General features: G+C 17.4%; 1 protein-coding gene across 1 annotated transcript; it reads left to right on the top strand.

Annotated features, from left to right (window-relative positions):
• Positions 1-2,733: 2,733 nt before the first annotated feature.
• On the top strand, positions 2,734-11,435 carry PGAL8A_00368200 (conserved Plasmodium protein, unknown function; the record flags this gene model as incomplete). Its single annotated transcript, XM_028672739.1, has 3 exons — positions 2,734-10,991; positions 11,128-11,245; positions 11,328-11,435. 3 exons carry the CDS (start codon positions 2,734-2,736, stop codon positions 11,433-11,435), a joined length of 8,484 nt encoding a protein of 2,827 aa, XP_028529262.1.
• Between the last annotated feature and the right edge of the window lie 4,194 nt (positions 11,436-15,629).

The following is a 15,629-nucleotide window of genomic DNA, read 5'->3' as shown; positions in this document are numbered from 1 at the left end:
AAAAAATGAAAGTATAAAAAAATAATATATAAAAAAACATATAACAAATAATAGTGCTTTTATTAAAAAAAAAAAAAAAAAAAAAAAAAAAAAACGAAATAATTCAAATATAATATTTATTTTAATTTATAATACTTAATAGTACTATGTTTTCTTGATAAAATTAATAGCCTTTTAAATAAAACTTTCTTCATTTATTAAAAAGATAATTTTTTTTTTTTTTAAAATTATTTTTTACTATATATACATATATATATATATATAATTATATATATATATATATGTAAATATATCTTTTTTTTTTTTTTTTTTTTTTTTTTTTTTANTTTTTTTTTTTTTTTTTTTAATAAAAGCACTATTATTTGTTATATGTTTTTTTATATATTATTTTTTTATACTTTCATTTTTTTTTTTTTTTTTTTTGCTCTACCCAGTGGGTAAACATGCAATATAAAAAATTGTTAAAACCATTAAGATTCAATAGTTATATATAAAAAGCATTATAAATAGAATAAAATATTTTTTATTTTTACATTTACATTATCAGATATATGACAAACATTATCTTCACATAATTTATTTAATATTGTAATATATTTTTTAAGAGATTTTTAATGCAAAAAACCGTATTTCACGTGAAAAAATTTTTAATTTTTAATATTTTTTAGTTAAACGAAAAATATACTATAGGAAATATTAAGACTGTTTAAAAAAGGAAAAATATTTCATATGAAATTATTGTAATTCATTAGTATAATTTTATGCATATATATCCATTGGTATATATATGTATATTTACATATATAATATATTTATATATTGTGTATATGAATATACAAATTTTATATTTATGTTTATCTATATTTATAAATGACTATAAGACATAAATTCTCTTCACATGTTTTTTAATTTGAATTTGTAATGTTTAAAAATTTTGCATATTTATAGTCTTAAAAATTATGTGGACATATTTTTTATTATTTTTTCTACTTTTTTATAGAAGGCAAACAAAGTTTCACTATTGTAATTTGTTTGTTATATGAATATTTTTTTTTTTTAGTATTTCATATTATATTTTGCTGTATAATATATTTAGAAAAATGTTCACAGAAAAACTGTTATTTAAAAATTTTATTTATTTATAATAAATTTTCTTATAAAAAATTATTTAGATTTTTATTACAAAATAATATTAAAAAAATGAAAGTTTATATTTAATATTTAAATATAATGTAAATGTTTACCTTTTTATGGTGAAAATTAATTTGATCTTATATTTGTATGCTTAAGAACGCCTTTGTAATATATAATAAATAATATCATTTTTTTTTTATTGATAGTAATAATAAAAATGGTGCATCACTTTCATTTATCTTTATTTTTTTTTTATTAGTTTAAAGATGATATATTATTTTATTTATTATACATGTAATTTTTTTTTTATTAGTGTAATTACTTTTATTAAATAAAATTTCATGTATATATATATATATATGTGTATTTTTATTAAAATATAAATATTAAAGTTTTTATTAATGTAAAAAAGTTATTCATACTAATAAAAAAAAAAAAAAAAAAGAAAAATATTAAAACAATTTTTTTTATTTTATGATTTTAAAATTTATGGTTTATGTATACATTAAAAAATTTCTTAATGAGTGCTTTATAAAATATTTAGAAACATTAAGTATATATGATTTATTAAAAATATTTTTTTAACTTTTAAAATAAATTAATTTGGATTTATATTTAAATAATTCATTATAGATGACAATTTTTTAATAGAATATATTAATTTTATTATGCTATTATTTTTAAAGAGTTATATTTTTTTAATAAATATATATATATATATATTTATATGCATACTAATATGTTGATGAAATTTACACAATAACAAAATTTTTTGTTTCTAACAAGATTTAATTAATCATCAGAACAAAGTTGTATGAAAAAATATTTTGGGATTGTATGCCAAATATTTGCATTTATATTTATTTATTAAAATTACTAGAAAATTGAAATTTATATAATTTTGTATATATTTTAATAAAAAAAAAAATTTAATAATATTTTTTAAAGAATAATAACAATTTCAATCAATAATATCTACAATTTTTTGTATTTTTTTTAATTAATTGTTAATGAATAAAAAATGATAATATAAAATATATGTAGTTTAAAAAAAAAAAAAAAAAAAATACATTTTTTTAATATTTAATAGATAAGCATACAAATATATTTTTTTTTCTTTACTGGTATTTTATGGATTTTTTGTGATGCATTTTATAATATTTTATACATCCATATTAAGTGATACATCAAAAAAAAAAAAAAAAAAAAAAAAAAAAAAAAAAAAAAAAAAAAAAAAAAAAAAAAATACAGAAAATACATGTATTTTGAATAATGCACTTTTTAAACTAATTTTTACTTATTCCACAATATTTATAATGAAATTGTTTTTTTTATATAAAATATATATTTTTTCATATAAATTTTAAAATGAAATAGGAAATATTTATTTTTTTATATATATTAAAATATGCACATGTATAAATATATATATATATATGTATATATATATGTATATATATATGTATGTATGTAAGTATGTATGTATGTATTTATGTACGTATATATGTATGTATATATATATGTATGTATGTATGTATATATATATATAATAATTTTTATTTCTTATAAAAATATAAATAAAATATATTATTTTAAAAAATGGTAATAAAAAAAAACAAAAATTATGCAAATAAACCACAAAAAAGAAATAAATTTAAAAATATCATTGCAGAAGATTATAGTTCTGAAGTAAGCTTGACAGATATTGGAGAACCTGATTATAATGATGTTTTTGAGGTTGAAAAAATTGTAATGGCAAGATATAAATTTAATAGAAAGAAGAAGAAAAATGGTAAAGAAGAGAGTTTAGATAATTTTGAATTTTTTATAAAATGGAAAAATTATGATAGTGATGAAAATACATGGGAACCTTTTGAGAACTTAAGTTCAACATTAAAAAGTCAAGCAAGAGAAGCTGCATTAAGGTTGAAAACAGAAATGGATAATATGGAAAAAAAAAGAAAAGGAATTAATATTAATGATAATCAATCAGGTGAAAATGTGACAACTAATGAAATGGAAAATAATTTTTTAGCTATTGAAGATTCTAAAAATATAAGTAACAAAGTTGAATTAGAAAATGTAAATAAAAATAATTGTGTTACAAGTTTAGATAATTATTTAATAAAAAATAATAATTTATTAAGTGATATAAATATTAATTCATGTTCTAAAGATCACCATGAAAAAAGAGATGATCCTATAAGTAGTAAAGATTATGAAAATGTTAAAAATATATTATGTATTTCTGATAGAAAAAGTAATGATAGATTTAATAATCAAAATAATGAACATATCGGAAATTCAAAAATTAATATATTAGATAACATTGATAACAACTATTATGTAGACAAAAATAATATATACAACACAACTATGAACAGTAATGAAAATGTATTTGATAATTTATCTAATAATCCAAATGAACATATAAATCAGAATAATATAAATGTAAAAAATAATGTTCATGTTTTGGATAATTTTAATAGTATTCATAATGAGGAGAAAAACCAAATTCATCATACAAATATATGTAATGAACCTAACATTTTATGTAAAAATAAGGAAATTAATTATACTAATTTTTCAAAAGGCATTTCAAAAGGTGATAAATTTATATGTAACAAAAATAGAGATAAGAGAAAGTTTGAATTATTTAATGTTGGTAATAGCGATGAACAAAATAAGGATATAGAATTGGGATGTGATAAAAGCTTGAAAAAAGTTAATTTAAACAATGATGGATTATTTAAAGAAGATTTTTTATCAAAAAAACAATACGATTCATCAAATTTTTCAGAATTATTATTTATTAGTGATGAAATATATGAACAATATGAAACAAAAAATGATTTGAATTTATCTAAAAAACCTTCAGAAGATGAAAATTCTAATAATCAATTAACAAATAATGATGATAATAGTGTATCCAATGTTACAAATGAGCTATTATGTTTAAAAGATGATTATCCTAAGAATACTGGAAGAGATAAAGATGTAATCAAAGAGTCAAAAAATGAAAATATTAATGTAAAAATAAATAATAAATTTATAATTACTCATATCAAAAATAAAAATTTTGAAAAAGAAAAGATAAATATTGATAATAATTATAGTAATAAAATGAATGAAAATGGGAATAATGAAAAAATAGAATGTGATGATAAATTGAAGTTGGAAGAGAAAAATAAGATAATAGAAAAAACATGTATAAACAATAATGCTAATTTTATAAGTAAAAATTTAAAAAAAAAAGTATCAGATAAAAAAAAATTACAGAAAAAAATTCATACAGGTAATATTTTTAAGGAGAAATTAAATACATTAAAAAAAAATATGAAAAAAATCTCAAAAAATTCATACATGTTTAAATTAAATATGCATGATTTAGAAAATAATTATGAGGACAAATTGTTAGATTTTGAAGAAGTAAATAAAACAAATGAAATAATAGACAAAAATAAATTTTCTGGTGATAACACAAATATATGTATAAATGACCATGCGAAATTTGCAGAAAAAATTCAAGAAAAAGATAAGTCATATTTATGTAAAAAAATGCAAAATGGAAATAAATTGTATGAAAAAAACGATTCATATTTAAGTAAAGGTGGCTTTGAGGTTAATACATTACGTGAAATTGATAAAAACGAGGAAAATTGTGAAATTATTAATGAAGATAATTGTAATAGTTTAAAAGAGAAAATAACTGAAGAAATATTTAATAAAAAAAAAATGAATATTTCTAATGAAAATGTATATGAAGAAAAAAATATTATTGATTTTATTGAAGTAGATAAAAATTCAATGGAGCATAATAAGAACAGAAATGTGATTCGTAAACTAATAAATAATAGTGAAAATCATATAATAGGTGAAGAATCAAATATCGAAAATACGGAAAATGAAAATAGAAAATACAAAAGCAAAGGTTTCGAAGTTATACAAAAAATAATAGAGACAAATTCAAGTGAAAAAAAAAAAAAAATTGAAAAAGAAGCATATAGCAAAATAAATGAACATAAAATTATTAAAAAGAGTGAGTATGCAATCAATAAAAAATTTGTACATCCACACTCTCAAGAACAAAATAAAAATGTAATAGAAAGAGCAGATTACTTCAAAGAAATTAATGATCTTGAAAAAAAAATGATATATCCAAATGACAAAAATATTACATCAATAGTTAATGACATAAGTTATTATATAAATGATAAAAATGAATCAAAGTTTAAATCAAATAGAAATAATAATGAAGAAATAGAAAAATATGTTTTAAGTGTTTGTAATCAAAGTAGTAAAAAAAATAATTCAAATATTTCTAAAAAAATAGATAAAAATGATACTTCTAATACAGATAAATATATTAAAAAAATAAAAAATAAAGATTCAGAGTATACAACAAAAAAATACAATGAAAAAAAAAAAATACAAGTTGATGGAAGTTTCATAAATAAAAATAATGAAAATAATCAATTAAAAAGGATCCAAGAAAATAATAAAAATATACTTATTCATAATGAAGCAATTAAAAATAATGAAAATATTAGCTATCTATTAGAAAAATTTGATAAAGTAAGTTTTACAAAACAAATGCATCATAGTAAAATTGAGAGAAGAAAAAAAGATAATGTAAAAAAAGGTAATAATAGAAGCAATAATAATGATAATACGCTTAACATTAATTACGAAAATAGTATAAATAATAGTACTAGTATGAATAATGAAATGGTGATAAATTTAAAAGATATATTAAATATAGAGAATGATAAATATGATTATTATATTAATTTCCTTGAAAATATTTTGAACACATTAAAGGAAAAACGCCCCTGTAAATCAAGTGACTTGATTTTGTTAGATGGATTAAAATCAAATTTAAATAATAAAGATAATTCAGTTCAAAATTCTTCAATATTATCCAACATTAATGTGCAGAATATATCTTATAATAAAAATATTTACAATAATTCATCTATAGATCCTAAGGAAAGTGGAAAAAATACTATCGATAAATTTGATAAAAAAAATAAATTTTCAAATGATTATGTAAAAATTATCAAATCTTCCAAAAAAATTTCTCAAGGAAATTGTATTCATGATAATAATGAGACAAAAAAAATGAAAATTAAAAATGTTATGTACATTTCTCATGATGTTATTGAGAATAATAACGCACCGTGCATCATAAATAACGAATTAAATGCTGAAGATTTAAGCATTTCAAGTAACAAAAGATTAAATGAAAATAACAATGAGAAAAAAAAATCAAAAAGAATTTCTTCTTTATGTAAAAATAATGAAAAACAAAAAATTGAGAATACTGCGATTCCAAATAGTAAAATATCTGTAAAAAGTAAAAATTTATTAAAAAATGAAATAAAAGAATCAAATATTTTGCGTTCATCAAATAAAAATAATTTTAATAAGGATAAAATTAATGATTATCAATTAGATACATTAAATATAAATGATATTAAAATGAATTATATGGATAGGTATAATCAATATTATGCAGCTATCGATGGCCTTGTTTTAAATAATATTAGCGCTCTTATTAAGAATATGAATATCATAAATTTTTATAATTCACAAAATAGAAATTGCATTAATTTTATAAATGGAAGTTTTCAAGTGCATCTTTTAGAATCATATACCAACATTTTACTGTATTTTGATATATTTAACGATTTTAGAAATTATAATTTTATATGTAAAAATTGTGAGTTTATTAATATTCTATTAGATAATTTTTGTGACTCCAAAACTACAAATAGAAATTCTGGCGTAGATAATTCATTAAATGATATATCAAAAAATATTATGCTATTTGATGAAATATTCAGATTAAATAAAAAAATGAATATATTTTTTAAAAAAATTTTATTATCAATAAATATAAAACCAAATCAATTTTTTTTTCCTTCAGTTGAATATTTTGAAAAATTGTATATTTATTTAAATTATAAAAAAGATTCATCTAAAATTACAAATGAAGATGCAAATACAATTAGCCTAGTTAAAAAAAGTAGTAAAGGTGTTAATTTAAAGGTTAATAAATCTTTCAAAGATATCAATAGCAATACATCACATGAATACATTGAAAATATAAAAGATTACAACAATAATGATGATTGTTATAATAAAAATAGTTATGATAGAGGTAAGAATCGTATCAATAATTATGAACAGGATGGCTGTCAAACAAATAACTCAAATATTCTAGAGGAAAATGTGGAAAATAAGATGGTAAGTGAAAATAATTTAAAAAATGATGATCATTCTAATTTAGAAAAATTCAAACAAAGGAAAATAATAACTGTACCAAAGCATAATGGAAATGAATATTTAGAAAAAATGCTTACACAGAAAAAAAACAATAACGAAGTTCAAGAAAAAAATATTCCATTAAATGAAATGAATAAAAATGAAGAAATTTTAAATATTTATAATAATAAAATTAACAATATTATGGAAAATAAAGTATGTAATGATGATACAAATTTTATACAAAAACATAAGGGTTGTAATATCGTAAATAAAAACTTAAAATGTATTGTAAAAGAAAAAAATGCATGCATTATAAAAGGTAAACAAGATGATAATATTGATATTATTAATCATAGTGATAATCATTTGTTGAATGTAAATATTGTAAAAAACATGGAAGAAAATAAATGTCATACAATAAAAGAATCTACAATTTTAAAAAAATTCGTAGATGATAACATGCGTATAAATAATGGAGGTGGAAATATATCAAATGTGAGTACATACAATAATAAAGATAATTCAAATATTGTATTGAGTAATGTATTATGTAATGGAAATAAAGATTTGGGAGATATGTGCAATTCAAATGATGTGATTGATAAAAAATGTATAAATGTTATTAGTTTATATAACAATTCAAATATTATAAAATATGTAGATATTAATAATTTAAATCGAATTAATTTAAGTCAAATAAATGTAGAAGAAAAAACAATTGCAAATGATAATTCAAATACGAAAAATGATACAATGGCTATAAATACTAATGTTAATAATAAAATAACAAACCAAACGAATGATTTAAATAACTTAAATAATGCTAAAGATGACACATGCAACATCAATATGATGAATGTTTGTCAAACACAAATTATTCATGGGAATATTAACAGTAACAAAAACAAAATAATTAATGAATTTAATAAAGAAAAAAAAAATAAAAAAGAATTCAGTGAATTTCAGCAAAATTCTGTAAATAAGGATAATAGAAAAAATGAAGGAAGAAAATGCCTAATTAATAATGCATCAAATGATTTCAAAAATAATGAGAGAAATGAAACCATGGTTTGTATTAACGATTTAGAAAAAAATAATTGCAATGAAAATATGGATATTATTACTAGTAATTTTAAATTCAATAAAAGAAGTAATAGTAATAACAGTACCAATAGTAATGATACAAATAATAGTATAAAAAGTAACCATGATATTAATGATTGTAAAGGAATTAATAATCATAGTAATACTAAAAATATGATGGAAAATGACAATGAAAAACGGAAAAGTATACCTTTAAATGATTGTAATGATTTATTGATTTCCGAAAAACATTACATATCAGATGAAGAAAAAAAAAAGAACAATCTCAATAATTTTTATAGTTCAAAAGATAAAGCATATGAAGAATTAAATGATTCAAAAATAAATGATATGAGAGCTATTTATACCTATTATGATTCAGTAAAAAATATTGATGATATAAAATATTGTGAAAAAAGAATTGAATTATATAAAAGTACAAAATCTATAATAACAAAATACCACGAATTTTTTGTTAACAATTGTTTAAATCTGAGAAAACATTATCCAGATATGCAAATGAATTATTTTGGTGCACATAATAAATTAAATTTATTTAATTCATATGATTTAAAAGATTTAGATAATTATTTTATTAAGAAGAATGATAAAAAATACATAAGTTGTCATATCTGTTCATATAATGAAAATATTTGTTACCTTTCATGGATAGCATATTTTGAAAAAGAAGCATTATTTTTTAAATCTCAAAAAAAAAAAAAAAATAGGCATGCAAATATTGAGGAAAATGCATGCTCATTAAATTCTCCTGATAGATCGAGGAACAATGCATGCATTAATATGTATTCCGATTTACGTAAAAAAGAAAAAAATTATAGGAATTCAAATTCTTTTATTAATTCAAGTGTTCAACAAAATAATGAACAAATAGATAAAGGTGATACCTGTTTTATCTTAGACGATAACGATAGTTGTAAACAAAAGGATGAAAACATTGTTAGTGATATTACTAATAATCAGAATGAAGTAAACAAAAATGATTTAAGTGGTGATGATAACTCTAAAAAGAATAATATTTCTGAGGAGTTGAACTTAACAAATATTAAAGAAAAAAATGAAGACATCATATTAATACATAATAAAATTAATTGTTTGAATAAAACAAAAAATAATATAATTGAAAATAAAAAATTATTGAGTAAAAATGTTCAAAATATAGAAAATGGGAATTTAGAGGAGAATATTATAGAAAAAAATTTATTAGATGCTAACAGAAATTCAAGTTTTGAAAATAGAGATGTTAACATAAATGATTCTTTAAAAAATATTCATAAGAATATAATTATTGAAGAAAATAAAAATTCAAGTGATAAAATTAATAGTATTGTTAACGAAGAAAATGATGTTAGAAAATCAAGAAATACAGAAAATTGCAATATTTCATATATTTTTGGGGATAATGAAAATGAAGAAATTGTTGATTCTGGTTCTAAAAAAAATTACATTTACAATTCATATGATTTAAATACTAAAAAAAATATAAACAATAATAATATGAATGATAATGCTGATCTTAATAATAATGGTAACAATATTCATAGTAGCATTTCAGGTGTATCTCTTATAGAACAGAAATATAATAATAATGATAATATAAATGTTAACAATTATAATCAGAACAAATTAAGAAACCCAAATGATCATAATTTTTTATTTGAATCAAACGAAAGGGTAAAAATATCCAACAGGAGATTTTGTGATATGAAAAAATTTCTTTGTTCAAAGAAGACTCTAATAACCAGACTAAATTTGATAAAAGAAAAGGGTTACATCTGTTTATTTTGTAGAAGCTTGTTAAGTGTTCCTGATAACTTAATTAAAAAAATTCTAAATATAAATATATTTAAAATACCTCAAGAATTAAATGAGGAAGTAGATGAATATATGTTTTTTAAATTAGATGATACAGATTTCAGAGAATTATCAGCAAATTCAAAAAGACTTGAATTAAGAGGTATAAAGCTTGATATGCAAAGATTTTGGAATCCCTATATTAGTTTTCCGAAGCATTTTTCTATTGTTATTAATTATAAACATACTATCAAATTACCTTATTTTGATAGAGCAATAAAAAGAGTAGATCGTGAAATAGTAATTCCTTCCAGATATTTAAAACATGGTTGTAACGTTATTATGCTTTCATTAAAAAATAGAAAGGCAGAAAAATTTTTAATCCCAGAAATGTTTTATTGTTTCACATTATGCATTATTAATAATATTGAAGCAAGTACTCTTCACGTTGCTTGCCATATTATTAAGTATTCTATTGTTGAAGAAAAACTATGTAAATTACATTTAGCTAATTTGATAAAATCTAAATTATGTGAAGATAATGATATCCAAATTGTAAATGGGCAAAATAACACTATCAACTTTTTTTGCCCTTATACATATTCGAAAATAAAATTACCTTGTAAAAGTATTTCTTGCAAACATTTAGACCCTTTTTGTTTTGCTTCATGGATTATTAGTCAAAATAAATTGTAAAAAAAAAAAAAAAAAAAAAAAAAAATTTTTAGTGGATATATGGAAAATTACATTAATAAATTAGTGGATATATTTATTATTATTATTATTATTTTTTTTTTTTATAATTTATTAAAAATATTTTTTTTTTAGAGCACCAAATAAAAAATGGAAATGTCCTATTTGTGATGTTAGTTGTTTTCCTCATGAAGTTATGATTGACTCATTCTATAAAAATATTTGTGATTCCTTGAATGAGAACAATTTGAATGTAAAGAAAAATTATTTAATATTTTTTATAAATTTTATTAATATTTTTTTTAATATTTTTATTTTAATTTTTTTATGCACAGACGGAAGTTTTGTATGATTGGAAAAATGGAGATGTATTAATAAAACCAATCACGAAAAATTCGGGTGCTACCAAAAAAAATAATAACGATGTTCTAGAAATAGATTAGTAAAAAATTTTTTAGCCTTTCTTTTCCCCTACAGTATTCTAATAAAGTTGTATCATTCAAACTTTTTTTCAATGGTTCTTATGAGCTAAATGTTATATTTTATCAGGAGTTAAGAGATAAAGAATTATTAAAATCTTTTATTTTTTTTTTAATTTGAACAATGTTTTTAGATGATTATAATTCGACATAATAACTAACATTATGTAGATGTTAATTTTTTTAAAGGAATATTTTACAAAAAAAAAAAAGTTACATAAAAAAAATAGTACACGTAAAAATTAGATTAATAAAAATATAAAAAAGATATTTGGAAACTGTATTATTAGTCATACTTAAATGACATCGCATGTTGGCAAAATTATAAATATTTTTTTTTATAAAAAATTAATATTTTTTAAAAAGAAAAAATATAAAATTTTGCCATAAAAAAAAAGTGTAATATTATATTAATAAAAATATAGTACAGTTTAAATTATATATTTATATTATTGTGAAATTTACGAATTATATATAACTAAGAAGATTATACCTATACCATATTTCATATATTAATTGAATAAATATTATTTTTTAATATAAATTTTTTAAATAGAAATAAAAATATATTTGTGTATTTTTATTCCATTGAAATATATGCAAAATTTTTTTTAAAAAAGAATAATTCTATTTAATTTAATTTTTACAATGAAAAAGGAGTGTTTTATAAATAGTAATGTCATTTTAACAGTTTTATAAAAAATATCATTTTGACAAAAATATACCATTCTTATCAAGATGGAATTATTATATTAACCAGAATAATGGTAAGAAACTTTTTCACCAAAATATATTTTATGAAAAAGGAATAAAATATTTCATGTATAAAAATGTAAAATAAAGATTATATATTTAATATATATAAAAATAACATATTTTTTGAAAATATAATAAAAAATAACCTATAACAATCTTATTTTATAATATTTCATAACATTTTTTATTTTATTTTTATATGAATTTTTTTTTCTTCTTTTTTATTAGTTTCCTACCTATTGTAAATTTTTCTATGCAAAAAAAAAAAAAAAAAATGTTATTAATAGTGGATACATATAAAATAACATCATGCGTTTATTTTATTTCTTTATTTATAATAGTATTTTTCAACTTTATCTCTGTATTTTATGTATTTTTTATTATTTCTATTGTATTTAGAATCTTTCATTTTATATTTTTATGTTTTAATATTTTCTTAATATACTTTAATTTTTAAAATTTTATATAAATCATTATATATTTATTTGTATGTATCATACATATCAAATAAAATATATATTAGGCCACGTGCACATTTTATTTCATTATATAATATATTTTTCATTTTATTTACTGTTCTTTTTAACATAATTTTTATTTTTCTTTTCATTTATTATGCTTCCTTATGATTTATTTTTGTATTTTTTTTAATATGATTTTATATGCATATTGCGACATATAATTTGGTGATAAAATAAAAAAAATCATTCATATACTTTCCATATTTTTAGCATATTTTATTTTTTTTTTTTTTGTATTTTTAAATATTCTTCATTTTACAAAATTATATTTTGTTATTATTCATATTTTTCTTATATACTATGTATATTTTATATTTTTATTATTTTTTTAATATTATATATGAATTTCCAATTTACTCAGTAACATTCGATGATATATTCTGTTTTATTTTCTTATTTTTTTTGTATTTCGCTTTATTCCTATATTTTATTATATTAATGTAGTATTTTTTTTATTAAATAACATGGAGATACAAATTAAAATAAATAATTTAACATAATAACATCATTTAAATGTATTTTCATTTTAATGGTTTTAAAAAAAGAAGTATTCTACATTACTATTTATATCAATTTTCGATTTTTTACATATTATTATATATTTTTTTTTGTGTGTTATATTTGATTCAATTTTTTTTAAATTGTATCGTACAGTATTTTTATCATTCTTTTTACTTTATATTTTATAATTTTTATATTTTATAATTCTTATATTTTATAATTTTTATATTTTATAAATTGAATATATAAAGTCACAAGGAGGCGAAATAAACTGCATTCACATGCTTGTTTTATTTTGTAGTATTTTTATTTTAAATTATTTGTTAATTTTTTTTTTTATTTTTGCATTAGTAAATATTTTTCTTAATTAAGTTTAATGTTAATTTTAATTTTACTATATTCTGTAATATTTTTTTATTTTATAAATTTTTTCATTTTATGAGAGTTGTATTCTTTGTATTTTACTTTTTGCTATGTTTTAGGTTATTATTCTTTTTATTTGATCATGATAATAATTCTATTATAAAAAAAAAAATGATGTTGTTACTAAAAAAATAAGTTAACATTTTTTATTTTATTTAAAATGTTTCTTCTTTTATTTTTTTTTTAAATCTTTTTATTTTTTGTATTATAACATTTTTTATTTTATTTAACTTTCATGTGTTTTTTGTTTTTAATGGTTTTGCGAGTTCTTTTTATTTTATTGTATTTTATATAATTTTTTTTTTTGCATTTTTTTTATAATTTTTTCATTTATTTTTATATTCATTTTTTTTTTATTTAAACTCATTTTAAATAAATAAAAAATGAAAAATAATGTTATCAGATCATGTAAAAAAAAAATTTTTTTAAAATGAGACATTTTATTAACAATACATTTCATTATATATACTCCATGTATATTTATTTATTGTAGTTTTTGTAAATTAAAAGTTTATAATAATTATTATAATGATAAAAACATTTCAAATTTTTCTTTTTGTTAATGATATAAACATTTCAAATTTTTGTTTTTGTTAAAAATATAAACATTTCAAATTTTTATTTTTGTTAAAAATAATTTGCACATTATAATTGTAGGAATAAATAATTCAAAAATTAATATAGTGTAGAACAAAATTTTTTTTATAAAAAACCTTTCAATAATTTTCATAGTAATGAACTATAATTATGTATATTTATATACATGTATTTTTTCTTGTAATTTTTTGAAAAAAAAATATATTTTGGTTTTAATGGATTTAAAATCGCAAAAAATATACCACATAAATGTTTTCAAATAGTATTTAGTGAATTATATATTATAAAATTTTTAATATGATAAAATATTACTAATTTTAAATTGGGATTTTTGATAAACTTACACTATAAAAGTAGATTTAATCCATTGAAAGATTATTAAATTGTTAATTTAATTTATAATTAAAATATTTTTTAAATAATATATTTTTATTTGATTATAATGAATAAAAATACATTATGTGATGCCATTAAAATATATTTTTTTTACTATGTAACATTATCATTTTTAAAGTCTAGAAAATTAAAAAAATAATTTGAATGATAATTTTAATTATAATACTTTTGATTTTGTTTATTTTAATACTTATAATTCATAAATAATAAAATAACTATAAATTTTTTTAAAATTATATTTTTAAAAAAAATTAAAAAATTTCAAGTTATTTTCTATTCCATTTCATTTCATATATTTTATATTATTTTATTTTATTTTATTTATTTTTTTTTTTTTTTTTGTGTTTGAAAGAAAATTTTTTTTTTTTGGCAAATCATTAAAAACATTTGAAAAAATTTAATTACATGTTTAAAAAATAAAAAAAAAATATTAAAAAATTGTAAAATATACATATATATATTTATTTGTATGTATGTATATATTAAGGAATAGAATATTGGAGAAATTTAGGATATAATTTATATTTATTTCTAAGTATATCATTATTTTCAAATTATTAATTAATTGGGATATTTCGTTTGTAATTAAAATTAATTTTTCATAAATTCCAACAAATTATAATTGCATGCATGCTTTAGCAAATGTAATTTTTTCAAATAGTTGGCAACAGTTTTAATATTTTACAATATATAAATATATATATACATTCATTAAATGTTAAGTAATTTTAACGAAGCTTTGCTTTTTTTTTTTTGTTTAAATTGAAATATCTTTCTACTTTAATTTAGTCTATATTTATATTAAATGAAAAATATTATATATAAGTATAATAATTAAATTTAATTTAAATGTGAATTTACAATACTTAAAAAATTTGATGTGAAATAAGTGTTTTTGATTTATTTCTTTTTTAATGTGTTCTGGATAAATTTCTAATAACACATGAATATACATTTAATAAAT

Source organism: Plasmodium gallinaceum (assembly GCF_900005855.1).
Source record: "Plasmodium gallinaceum strain 8A genome assembly, contig: PGAL8A_v1_98, whole genome shotgun sequence".
In the NCBI taxonomy this organism is placed as follows: Eukaryota; Apicomplexa; class Aconoidasida; order Haemosporida; family Plasmodiidae; genus Plasmodium; species Plasmodium gallinaceum.
This window is presented reverse-complemented; position numbering and strand designations above follow the sequence as displayed.